At 42.0% G+C, this 14,192-nt stretch overlaps 1 protein-coding gene across 3 annotated transcripts in view; it reads right to left on the bottom strand.

Annotated features, from left to right (window-relative positions):
• The window catches only part of nek8 (NIMA-related kinase 8), a 98,609-nt gene that overhangs the window by 38,210 nt on the left and 46,207 nt on the right, over nucleotides 1-14,192 (bottom strand). For all 3 annotated transcript variants that reach the window (XM_072243724.1, XM_072243722.1, XM_072243723.1), the window contains one exon: nucleotides 9,006-9,169. In XM_072243724.1, the coding sequence (XP_072099825.1) occupies nucleotides 9,006-9,169 (164 nt within the window). The remainder of the gene's footprint in view (nucleotides 1-9,005; nucleotides 9,170-14,192) is intronic.

The raw sequence follows: 14,192 nt of genomic DNA, 5'->3' as shown, positions 1-14,192 counted from the left end.
CACTGTAGTTCAGTAAATGGTATTTCTTCTTCTTAAGCAGTTTGTCAGGATCAGCAATAATCTGTTTCTATTCCAGTTCAATAGATTGAGAGGCAACAGATGTGAATGATGAGAAACCACTGACTCTTTCAAAGAGGGGACAAGGATATTTTTTCTTCAAGATGGCACTGGTGAACCATGGTGATGTGTTGCAGGCTGCTGACAAAACTTTTAAATATATCTCTTCCAAGTTACTCTCACTGCTATCTGCAGCCTGTAACTTCCCTTGACGCAATGTACTTTTGAACTGTCTTAATGAGCTAGTGGTTTCATGATCTACTGAAGGATTTGGCGGACTTAACTCTCAGGCATGCAGCTATGGCACCTTTAAGCAGACGAAGGTACTGTACATCGTTACGGCTGGAAGTGAAGGAGGAAAGGAGGACTCCAAGCCAGAAATGCCAAGCAATGAAAGTTCCTCTACCCAGCATCTTGATAACAAATGTACAGTCGCTGGAGAACAAGACTGACGACCCAAGGGCAAGGTTGCTGTATTTCATGTGTTTCATGGAGACATGGCTCACTCTGGACACACTGGATACATTGGCAAAACCCCAGGATATCTTGATACACAGGATGGACCAAACTACTGATTCAGAGAAGGCAAAAGGTGAGGGACTATGTTTCATGATAAACTCTTTGTGGTGCTCGAACATGGCAGATTTGTCGCAGTTCTGTTCCCCCAACATGGAATATATAACGATTAAGCGCCGACCATTCCACTTACCATGACAGCTCTCCTCTGTGCACCTGACTGCAGTTTACATACCGCCAAAAGCGGATGTTAATCAGGCACTCGAGATATTGAATGCTGCTGTCACCAAACCAGAAACAGCCCACCCAAACACATTTCAAATCAGTCTTGTTTGAAAAAATCTCTGCTTAATTATCATCAGCATATAAACTGCAGCATTATGGGTCCCAACACGCTCAACCACTGTTACACTACCATAAGGAATGCCTCCCGTTCCATGCCTAGACCACATTTTGGGAAATCTGATCACATGCTGTCCTTCTCCTACCTGTATAAAGACAGAGACTAAAGAGCAAGGTTCCAGAGATAAAGACAACAAAGAGGTGGTCACAGGAGGCAGAGGAATAGCTACAGAATTGCATCGATGTGGGTGGACATCGAGTGACAAGGACTCATCAGAGGATCTTAATGAATCACGGACTTTATAAAAAGAGTCATCGATGAGTCCCCACAAAATCATTCAGAGTTTTCCCCAACCAGAAGTCCTAGATGAATCATAAGACCCAATCTGCTGAGGGCTAGATCAGTGGGATTTAGGTCTGGCAACTAAGTAATTACAAGAGGTCCAGGTACGATCTCCAGAAAGGTATCTCATCTGCGAAGTGACATTTCCGGACCAAACTTGAATCACTATCGGACACTTGGAAGCTGTGGCGGCACTTGAATGCTATACTCTCATAAAATGAAACCAAGCAGTATCAGTGACAACAGAGGTTCACTCCCAGATGAGCTCAATACCTTCTATGCTCGCTTTGACCATCAATACACGGAGGAACCATCACAAACTCCCACAGCCTCTGATGACACTGTGCTTTCAGTCTCTGAGGCCGACGTGACAGTATCCTTCAGGAGGGAGAACCCACGAAAAGCCTCCAGCATGATGGGTAATATGGCCTAGTACTGAAGACGTGCTGATTAACTGGCTGGAGTGTTCACTGATCTCTTTAACCTCTTGCTCCAGCAGTCTGAAGTACCCACCTGCTCAAGCAGGCTTCAAACATGGTAATCGATGACTATCATGCAGTAGCATTTACATCCATTGTGATGAAGTGCTCTGAGAGGGTGATGATGAAACATATCAACTCCTGCCTGAGAAGTGACTTGGATCCACTCCAATTTTTGTACTAGCACAACAGGTCCGCAGCAGGTGCCACTTCATCGGCTCTTCACTCAACCCTGGAGCATCTGGACAACAAAGATGCATACGTCAGGATGCTCTTTACCAACTACACATTGGCACTCAATACTATCATCCCCTCAAATCTAATCAATAAGTTTCAAGACCTTGGCCTCAATACCTCCTTGTGTAATTGGATCCTCAATTTCCTCACTTGCAGACTCCAGTCAGTTCGGATTGGCAACAACATCTCCACATTGTTCATCAGCACAGGTACACCACATGGTCGTGTGCTTAATCCCCTGCAGTACTCACTTTACACTTAGGACTGTAAGGCAAAGTAAAGCTCCAATGTCATATTTAGGTTTGCTGAAGATACTATGGTCGTTTGCCAAATCAAAGGCAGTGATGAATCAGCATATGAGAGAGAGATTGAAATCCTGTTTGAGTGGTGCTACAAGAACAACCTCTCATTCAATGTCAGCAAGACTAAGGAGCTGATTATTGACTTCAGGAGGAGGAAACCAGAGGTCCATGAGCCAGTCCTCATTTTGGGGATCAAGGGTGGGGAGGGTCAGCAACTTTAGATTCCTCGGTGCTATCATTTCAGACGATTTGTCCTGGGCCCAGCACTTTAAGTGCAAATACAAAGAAAGCACGGCAGCGCCTCCACTTCGTTAGAAGTTTGTGAATATTTGGCATGACATCTAAAACCCTGACAAACTTCTATAGATGTGTGATGGAGAGTATACTGACTGGTTGCATCAAGGCCTGGTATGGAAGCACCAATGCCCTTGAACAGAAAATCCTACAAATAGTAGTGGATACGGCCCAGTCCACCATTGAGTACATCTACACAGAGTGCTACTGCAGGAAAAAAGCATCCATCAAAGACCCCCACCACCCAGGCCATGATTCCTTCTTGCTGCACACATCAGGAAGAAGTTACAAGAGCCACAGGACCCACACCACCAGGTTCAGGAAGAGATCTTACCCCTCAACCATCAGGCTCTTGAACCACAGGGAATAACTTCACTCAATGTCACTCGCCCCATCACTGAACCGTTCCCATAATCTATAGACCCATTTTCAAGGACACTTCATCTCATGTTCTCGATATTTGTGGCTTATTTATTTATTATCAGTTTTCTCTTCTGTACTTGCACACATTTGCACAGTGGTCGTTTGTCCATCTTTGTTGGGGGCAGTCTTTCACTGATTCTATTGTGCTTCTTGGATTTACATTTTATGCCAACAAGAAAGCATACCTTGGACCTGTATATGGTACTTTGATTATCAATTTACTTTGGACTTTGAAGGACATGGCTTACTGGGCAGATAGTAGAAAATTTGAGAGTTGGTGTGTTCCATCAGTCAATTGTCCTGGACTTCTACATATTCCCATCATCCGGACTTGAGGTTCTTAATACCATTCTGAATACTCCTTCTCCACTTTTAGTGGCTGTGGACCAGCGATTCTCAGGAGTTTGTAAGGACGTTGCATTTTGCTCCATGAGGTTTGGAGAATATCCTTGAATGTTTCCCTCTCTCCACCTTGTAACTTCCTCTAGTGACAGTAAACTGGATAGATGAGAGAACAAAGCTAAGTTACAATCAGATCCTTTTAAGCCTTGATCTTTTTAAAGAGCAGACAAGAGGGGCTGAGTAGCCTACTCCTGTTCCTTATTTGTATATGCAAAAGGACACAGAGAAACAGTGATCTGTTGCTCAGCGAAGCATGATTTTTGTGTTAGGCTTAAAGTTTTGAACTGTAAGCACCTTGTTCCTCGGTTGGCCAAAGTGACACTAAAGATAATGGTGAATGTCATCATCAATGTGTATAGTTGAGAGATGGTTCATGAGCACTGTTCCTTCTAAGCTGCGTAGCCATGCAGTAACTGAAGTGCTCCAGGACACATAGCCTTTGTTGCTGCGCAGCTGGAACTTGCGTTTATATAATGTTTTATTAAAGTACCACACGGTCTTCAGACCAAGTAAAAATTTCCTGCTCAGAGTGTTGGTTGGTCCGCGCAGCTGTTAAAAAAGTTAGAGGGAATGTTCTTCCTGAGATATGGGAAGAGATCCTCCAGGTGCTCACTGTGAACCTTTACTGTTGGAGGGCGATGTAGTATGCAAAGGAGAAGTAGATAGAGGACCTTTGTCTAAAGTCCAATCGCCTGTATGTTTCAATGAATCATATAGTGAAATGTGTCATTTGCATCACTGATCAACACAGTCCAAGGGTATGCTGGGGTAGTCTATAAATGCTGGCATGTTTCAAGTGCCAAAATAGCATTCCTACAAGAAATGAGAAAGAAACATATTTCTTTGGGGAGTCTAATTTGAGGAGGATGCTCCACTATCTCTTCCAAATGAAGGGCTTTAGCAAGGTTCAGAAAGGAAATGTATATGATTGATGCTGTTCCTTCCATTTCCAATAAAGTTGTATGGTGGAGAATCTCTCCTCTATGCTTCTAGATGAATGGAATCCAGAGGACAAAAGGGAATCACCTCTTAATCCACTTGAAGGAGACAACTGAAGAGGAGCCTAGCAACAGGTTTCCCCGTGGCAGACCATTGCAAGCTCCCTTGTAGCAATCTCCAAAGTGCATGAGCCCCAGAAATCCTTCCAGCAATGAGTTACCGTTACAATGAGGAACATTTTCGAGAAAAATAAAATCTCTCTGCTGTCATTGCAAAATATACTTTTTAAATCAAAATCATTATATTATATGCTTTGTTTTTAAGAAATATTCATCCTTCCACCCACTTGATCTTTTTCTCCTCTATCAAGTGCCTGATTTATTCTTGGTATGGTGGAAGCAGTTTTCCAAAGTGTCACATTAATGACTATTATTCAATCAAAGTAGGGAATGCCAGTGAGCTGCACCACCAGTTTTACTGGATACATGAATGTCCACACATGAATAATTTCTAATAAAAAACGCAGGCAGGGATAAGGAAGAGGAGCTCTGGTTTACCTTGTACAAGATCTCTAAAGTCAATTACGCTTCTGTAACTAATGCCTAGAGCGAGATCAATACTCTACCAATTTAAACAGCAGAATTAACAGTATTACTTGATGGTTTGGCTTATAGGAGAACCATGTCGTACAGTTTCAAAATTTAAAGTGGTATTGATTTTTGCCTCAGGAAAGGATACTGTGGAACAGAGATGTAGAATATACATTGGTTGATAGATTCAAGTGTGGAATATCATTAGGATTTAGGAGTTGATTACAGTGGGGGAAAGCAATTATGTGAAATACTACATCAAGATTATTATACTTCCTTTTAAACAAAATCCTTTAAATCAAAACACAACATTGTGTATAATGATGATATCACACTGCAGATTTACTAATCTGTTTTCAGTTCGAAACCACCAAAAGTCATTTGTATTCTATCTCATTCCGCTCTTCCACATATTGCATAATATGAAATATTGACTTAAGATTACAATCTTGCGATCTTCTTTTAAGAAAAGTGTCCAGCTTTAGGGGATAACGTCTGAAATGACTAACTCAGGGGAGTGGTGAAAACAGAGGATGTTATCAATTTCTAGCTGGTAATGGATTGTTTTCTCTCAGACAAAGGGTGCTTCAGATAAAGTATAGTATGAAATTTATCAATTCTAACTGGATAAATGATGGAATGCTTTTATCTATTTTGTATAACTCTTTTCTGTGAATATTGTGTACAATTGAATTGTGAGGAAATGGGTACAAAAGAGAAGAGAAAGCAAAATTTGCCTTAGTTAAGGATATCTACAAATGAATCCCTGATGCCTATTGTATCCACTAGCTCAGCTGGTATTAATAAAGCTGAAGTGTGCAGATGATCCTTGCACATTTGTTCAGCGTATCACCAATTCATTCAATGGAGTATGAGAGAATGAAAGGGGTCCTTTTTCTGATCTGCCCCATTCTACAACACTGCCATGCAGCAATACAGATCACATATATCACACACTATATGGGGCAACACAATAGCATTGCAGTTAGCATATCACTTTACAGTGCCAGCGATCACTGAATGGGGATCCATTCCTGATGCTGCTTGTAAGGAGTTTGTACATTCTCCCGGGGCCATGTGAATTTCCTCCGGGTGCTCCAGTTCCCTCCAACGTCCCAAAATTAGGGTAAGTAATTTGTAGGCATGCTACGTTGGTGCCAGAAGCATTGCGACACTTGTGAGTTTCAATGGGCGTTTAACAAATAAAACTTTTCAAAGATCAATGACATGGCGTGGAAAATGTGGGTCGGTTTCTAGACACAAGGGATATTGCAAATACTGGAAATCCAGAGCAATACACGCAAAATGCTGGAGGTACTCAGCAGGTCAGGCAGCATCTATGGAAATGAATAAACAGTCAATGTTTCAGTTTCTAGATATTGGCAACAACTTCTCAGCAAAGGCAGATATTAGGATGCAATTCACCACTGTCTGCAATTAGCCAACACAGATTTGGACCATCTGGAAAGTGTCTGAAGATTCAGGCACACACATCACCAATCTTCTGGTCTGTCAGGCAACAATGATCCTTGCCTCCTCTAAGCTTCAGAATGTGGACTGCCTCAAAGCACTGGAAGGATGCCACAAACATTGCTAACTCTTCCAGATCCACTGGCAGGATAGCAAACCAATACCCCCTGCATACTAGCTCTGATCATATTCAACAAGCTCTGATGGACACGCCACACACTCTGTATGCCTGACACCTTTAGGACAAGAGACTTCTGGGAGAACAGGGAAAATATTTCAGTTTGTTCTCACAGTCTCATTGAAAAAATGCAACTTCCTCACTGACTCTTGGAAATCAATGTCCTGCGACTGCTTAAAATTGTGAAGAAGCGTCTGGCAGGGACTATTGACTTCAAATTACCTTGATGGGAGCATAGGCTGCCAAGTGTATATTTCAGAAGGGGCGGTGTGCCTTCCATGCTAACTGCCTATCTACCAGATCCATTAAGCACTTCTTGCTCCATCTATGGCAAGGTCTGCAGACACCGATCAGCCACCATAGTAAAGGAGTAGAAGCAAGCCATCCTCCCATGCCCCTGATCTTCCCAGAATTTACTACTGACCTTTGTACATGAAGATTAATTCATGGTGTAAAAAGCACTTGGCAAGGCAATGTAGAGGGCATTAGATAAGACTATATATGTGGGTTTTAAGAAGAGTCTTTAAGGAGGAGAGGCAGGAGTTTAGGAAGGGAATTCAAGAATATGGGGCCTAGACAGAGGAATGTTCAGTCAAACATGGTGAAGGGAGGGAGAATATACAAAAGCTCCCAGGCAGCTATGAGAATCGGTGTTGTAAAACTAAAAGGGATTACAGGGTACTAAAGGGTCAAAACCAGAAGAAAATTTAAGTAAGGGTGAAAAGGCAGTGAGGAACTTTGAATTACTTTAGTCAGCGATGGGTAAACAGGAGTTGGTAGGATAAAATATGGATGGATAGGCAATGCTTGGTGAAACTATTGCTATTTTTCTAATAAATTTCATGGGAATGACTGACTTTAGAAAACTCAATAGCAGTGATTCCTGTTAGAGTACATGGAGCAGTAGGTGAGGGATCCCCAAAAGTGATGTCCATTATTGGGAAGTACTTTAGACTGCTATACTCTTCTCAGTGAGAATATGGCACAGAGTAACTTCTACTGCTCTAAAATACAACTAGAGTATCAATCATTTCCTATGTTCTCCTTGTCCCACTGAAATTGTCTGCCAGATGACTCAGCACTTTACAGGAGAGTACTGTGAGTGATAGGATGAAGCATCATTCAGTGATCTCTCTATCTGATTGAAGAATCATGTCATCGGAAGCATCGGAGCAGCTTATTAGCCTGTAGCATTAACATTAGAAATTAAGGGGAAAAGTCCTTCAAGTTGTTGAGTATCAGATTCTACAACAAAATGAAGACTTAAGTGTTGAGTTCCACAGTTGTGAGATTTGCTCACCACAATAGTCAGATCAGTTTGTACTGGATTCAAACTGGAACATAGCTAGTCAGGAGGAATTTAGAATTGAACATTCTTACAGTGCCAGATAGAGAACTTATTTAGTCACTGTTTGTGTAGGGATTAATGGTCCTAGTCAAATAGTCTGCTGGGGAACATGGAATGGGGAAAGGTGCTTGTGCAACATCAGCAAATATTGTAAATGTTAAAATATAAACTTGGATATTAAAGATGATGTGTACAAAATTTCAAAGGTAGTTTCAGCAAGTGAACATTTATATATAATTTTAATTATATATTGTGCTTTGAAACCAAACAGAGTCCACAACAAGTGTCACAAAACCCATATAGTAAAATGCCTTATACAGTATGCAGCAAGCAAAGGCAGTTACATCCAATACTACAGGGTCTTAGAAAACTTATTTTTCGTTCCTACAAATGTTTCTCCTTTCACTAATAATCATTATTGCTGAGATGCATATTAACAACTCCTCAGTACTGAAACATGTGACCGAAAGTCTTAGTAGGTTTGTGATAATAAGGTATAACTACGATAATCAGGCATGCCCAGGACTCTGATGGCAGGTTGATTTTCCAGATTATGGGATGTCATTACCATTAAACGTGTGTAGGAGAATTAGTTTTTAAATGTTACATGGTATTACAATAAGTTCTCCAGCGATCAAGTTAAGTTTCATGAAAGCATTGGAACTGGAGACCTCGTGAGTCTCAGGGTGGAGGGCAAGGACCAGTGAAGTGATAGACAAACAGAGGCCCTGATGAATCTTGGGGAAGTGTGGGGACAAGTGAGTTTCACAGGCAGGTGGGAAAACATAACTTGATTAACCAGATGGTTGGATATCATATTATCAAAGTTTTACTGAAAACATCCGCATATATACGTCTCCAACAATTGTGCTGTCTTATTTTGTCACTAACAGTGACTCTTGTTTTTATCCCCTTTGTTCTTTAACAGTGCAGTGAATAATTGTAACATATTAGCTGTTCCTTTGACCCTAAATTGGAAACTCCGCCCAAGGCATGGACCAAATGTTACTTTCTGCTCTGTGAAGTTTTCATCTGGAACCCAACCAGTGAGCTGCAAAAGTTGTTTTTGAAAGGGCATTCCTCACCCGTCACAGCTGCAGAGTGAGCGGTCCCTACATCAGCGTGCACAATGTTTCCTTCATTAATGGGATATGACTGCACAGGAGTGAAGACATGAACCTCTTCAACTTGATTGGAGGGATGAGGATCTTCAGCTGCAGTTATTTTATCCAGACCCAGCTTATTAAATCTGGGAAGCAAAAAATAACAATTCAGTTGAAGCTCAATTACAAAATTAAATCAAAACAAAAGAAATAATTTAATATCTAACAATTGTCACACATTCTTAAAAATACCTTAAAGAACAGTTATAGTCTAAGTAAGGGAGTTCAACCAACTGAAAGGTACAGTGGACACATTACGGTTAATAGGGACACATCAGGATCAATATATTTTGGTCCAATTAAGTGGCTGCTGAAGTTTCATGGAAATAGTAAAAAAGGTATGAAAAAGACAAACTATCATTTCACTCAGTAACAAATTATGTGTTTAAATCAAATACAGAATAAATTAGAACACTACCAATACTATTGGTAGTTGTTTGTTATATGCAACGATGACAGGAAACCTGTGAGGGAGAATTTTTAAAGTGGAAAATGTCTTTGTTCTACTCTCAACCTCAAAAAGACAAGTAGACATCACAACTGAGGTCTTCCCTGGTTATGGTAGATGACCAGGACTTCTTCTGTGCCTCTTCATACCCTTCGATCTCCATCTTGGGTTGAAGAACTGTTTTCCTAGCTGTTGGATCTCACTGTAGATCTCATCTGCCCAGACCACTGGAGCTGACTTCACATGCTAGGATAGGCATGTCCCGATCTCACCAGGTATGAGACCTGCCAACTACCCTCACATTGTTTAGCCTGCCTGTTGAAGCGGTGTATCAAAGTATGACTGTACGCTACAAATAGTTGGAGCCACAGGTGAGAGCTCAGTGTTCGGTGGGGTACAAAGGCAACATTCAAGATGATTGTTGACACCTTCAAACTCTTCGTAGTTCCTAACTTGTTGAAGTAGTGAAGTCATTTCATTTTCACTCCCAGCTGCCTCTGGCATTTCCAAGTCTGAATGCTTGAAACCGCAGTGAGCAAACCAGTTCTGAATTGTCTAACTGTTTACTTCTCACCAGCTATCAGTGACAAAAATCACTGCTTTTTGAACACAAACACATGCAATTGACAATATTTAAGAACTTTGCTCTAAGTGCAGTGTAGTGTCTAAAGGCAAGACCATGTGCATGCAACTGACGCTAATTAGAAAACGTTTGGCAACAGTTTTTTTTTGCCTCGATTAAGAAACATATTGTCCTAAATAAATGAAAGGAATTCCAGCTATTTTCTCAATTTGTTTTTGCTCTTTAAGAGTTGTTCCAAATAAACAGCTGCCCCGATTAACCGAAGCTCAATTAACTGGAATCCACTGTACTTGCAAACAAAGATGATAGTCAAGGTTGATAGTGAGGGATCTCTGTTTATTTATCTGCTAGGAGCCTGGTGTACATAGAACTTCATTACAATGGATTTAAATTTCCAAATCAAGCTACTGAGGAACATGCACTAGCTGCAACATTTTTATTTGCTCAGCACCAACTCTTCCTTCCCTTGACATCGACATACTCCAATCTAAAGCTTAGACATGAGGTGAAAAGTCAATTCTGAGTGGTGCCAAGAGTTCGACAAGAACTTTGCCATCATCTTCAGAATTATAGCAAACGCAAACCAGCTATCATCAGCTGACGGTCATGAGCTTCAGTACGAGTTGCTTGTTTCTTTGCATTTTACCAATGAAGGTTGCCAAACCCAAGACATGTTTTCAACTCCTAGGTCAGCCTTTCAGCAGCTGATTGTCCCATTGCTTATTTATTCAACTTTATCTATTGAACTTCAGGAGGATGCATATTCACACATGGAACTTCAGTATCCTGCTAGCACCAGTCCTGTTATTCTGAATATTCAGTGCCATGTACCAAATTTACTCAGTGTTCTTAATCCAAATCTTCAAGCAAGGAGCTTGGCGAAGAAATAAATACAAGAGATTTTGTAGATGCTGGAAGTCCAGAGCAACACGTGCAAAATGCAGGATGAACACAGCAGGTCAGGCAGCATCTATGGAAATGAATAAACAATTGACATTCCAGCAGGTCTCTTCACCAGGACTGGAAAGAACGGAGGAAGAAGTGAGAATAAGGTAGTGGGGGAAGGGGAAGGAGTGCGAGTTAGAAGGTGATAAATGAAGCAAAATGAGTAGGAGAGGGGAAATGAAGTGAGAAGCTGTAAGGTGATAGGTAGAAAGGGTAAAGAGCTGGAGAAGAAGGAATCTGATAGCAGAATACAGTGGGAGAGTACTATGGGAGAAAGGGAAAGAGGAGAGGCATCAGGGGAAGGTGATAGGTAAGTGAGGAGAAAAAAAGAGGTAAGGGGGGGCCTGAGTGGGAAACTGACAAAGAGTGAAGGGGGAGGGAGAAAAATTACCATTTGTGCCATTAGGTTGGCAGCTACCCAAATGGGATATGAGGTGTTGCTTCTCCAACCCAAGAATGGCCTCATTGTGGCAATGGGGAAACCCATGGACAGACATATTGGAATGGGAACGGGGATTGGAATTAAAATGGTTGGCCACCAGGAAATCCTGCCTTTTTGCAGATGGAGCTAAGGCGCTCAACAAAGCGATCCCCTACTCTATGCTGGGTCTCACAAGTGTAGAGGAGGCCACATAGGGAACACTGGAAATGATAGACGACCAAAACAAACGCACAAGTGAAGTGTCACCTCACCTGGAAGGACTGTTTGGTGCCCTAAACAGAGGTGAGAGAGAGAAAGTGAATAGGCAAGTGTAGCACTTCTTCCACTTGGGGTGGAGTGGGGTGGGGGGTGGGGGAGACAAGTGCCAGGAGAAAAAAGAATGGACAAGGGAATCATGGAGGGAGCAATTCCTGCAGGGAGCAGAGAGTGGGGAGGAGCTAAAGATGTGTCAGATGATAGGGTTCCTTTGAAGATGGCAGAAATTACAGAGAATGATGTGATGGATGTGGAGGCTTTTAGGGTGGTATGTGAAGACAGTTCTATCCCTGCTAAGGAGGCAGGAAGACAGTGTGAGGGCAGATATCCAGGAAATGGAGGAGATGCGAGTGAGAGCATTATTATTGGTAGAGGAAGGGAAACTGCATTCTCTGAAGAAGGAGGACATCTCCATCTCTGATGTCCTGGTAAAGAAAGCCACATCTTAGGAACGGATGCGGTGAAGATGAAGGAACTGAAAAAAGGGAACGGCATTTTTACAGGAGACAGGGTAGAAAGAGGTATAGTCAAGATAGCCATGGGAGTTAGTAGGTTTATAAAAGATATCAGTAGACAGTTTGCCTCCAGAGATGGAGACAGAGAGATTGAGAAAGAGGAGAGTGGTGTCAAAATGGTATCGAATCAGGAGGGACAGATGACGAGGGTATAAATACCACTGGACTAGACATGCCCAGGCATCATCCCTGATGAAGATGGCAGAGTCTGTCATCAAAACACTGGTTAAAATCGATACCTGTACGTGGCTGGAAGCCTGAGAAGAGTTTAATCATCATATACGCCAGGAAAGCACTGGATTGTTCTTTAAGTTGATCAAATTCACAAGCTCAGCATGGGTGTGGGAAGCAACACCAATGCAGACATCAAAATAGTGCGTAACGAGTTGGGGAGCATTACTAGGAAAGGCTTAGAACATGGAGTGTTCCACATAGCCAACAAAAAGGCAGGTATAGATAGGGCCCATGCAGTTACCCATGGCTACCCCTTGAATTTGGAGAAAGTGGGAGGATCCTAAACAGAAATTGTTGAGTGTGAGGACCTGTTCAGCCAGACAGAGGAGATAGTGGTGGAGGGGAACCAGTCAGGTCTGTTGTCACAAAAGGAGCAGAGAGCTTTAAGGTCTCAATGAGGATAGAAGTGTATAGGGACTGGATATCTATGGTGAAAATGAATTGATCTTGGCCAAGGAATTGGAAGTTGTTGAGGAGATCGAGAGTATGTGAAGTATCACAGATGTAGGCGGGAAAAGACTGAATAGATCCGGGTATGTGATTATGATCCATGGGGCAGGAGCAGGCAGAAACAATAAGGCTACCTGGACAGTCAAGTTAGTAGCTCTTGTGGGGTATGGGAACTATGAGGTTGGTGACAGTGGATGGGAGATCTCCAGAGTTGATGCGGTTGGTAATGGTACCGGAGACAATGTTCCAATTGTCCTGAGTCGGGTCCTTTTCAAGGGGTAAGAAAGAGGAGGTGTCTGAGACTTGCTGAATGGCCTCAGCAAGGTAGAGGTCAGTCCACCAGACCACAACAGTACCGCCTTTGCCTACGGGCTTGACAGTGAGGTTAGGATTAATGCGGGGAGAGTAGAGGACAGTGTGTTCAGAGGGGGTAAGGTTTGAAGAGCAGAGCAAAGTGTTGAAGTCAAGATGGCTGATATCTCGTCGAAATTAGAGATAAAAGATCAAGAGCAGGCAGGAAACCACAGCAGGGTGACAAGAAAAGGAGGAGGGTTGTAGACGAGAGAAGGGGTGTGAAGTGGGGAAACCTTACCAAAGAAGAGGGCTCAGAGATGGTGTGTTGCTTGGCAAAGAAAACTATGATTGCACAGGTGATTACATCAGCATGATCTTATGTAACAGATCACTGTAGGTCATACCCATGCATAATAAGGATTTTATAAACATGCAGTGGAAAAGAAAAGCTTCTAAGAAATCCTAATCATAAGAGGCAACAAATGGGACCCAATTTCAGCATTCAATTTAATCTAGCGCTATCTTTATGGCAATGAGGGAAGATAAGCAGTCTTTGCCCCGCTCGACCTAATGTATGAGATTCAATTTAATAGCTACTAAGATGCATTTCCACAGTTTGGATAGAGGAAACTTGTACATTCCAATCCAGACTTTTGAGGTTTATATTTATCTTAGACAGGCCATGATCCTTGGACACCCACCCACAATCCTTGTACCATAAGTTAAAGAAGATAGGAATACTGTACATTGCTCAGAATGGCAGACATGACTACAGTATTATACTTTCAAAGTTGCTCTATAGCATTTTACGAAATGGTTACAACAGATAGCAAAGACCATCTGTGGAAAGCTATCTATGGTATCTCTAATGAAGGTCCAAATACTATCTTGATGGTTAACAATCCATCTTCAATCCTTTTATCAAAACAGAGATTCAATGAAA

The sequence above is a fragment of the Mobula birostris genome, chromosome 25 (assembly GCF_030028105.1).
Source record: "Mobula birostris isolate sMobBir1 chromosome 25, sMobBir1.hap1, whole genome shotgun sequence".
NCBI lineage: Eukaryota > Metazoa > Chordata > Chondrichthyes > Myliobatiformes > Myliobatidae > Mobula > Mobula birostris.
This window is presented reverse-complemented; position numbering and strand designations above follow the sequence as displayed.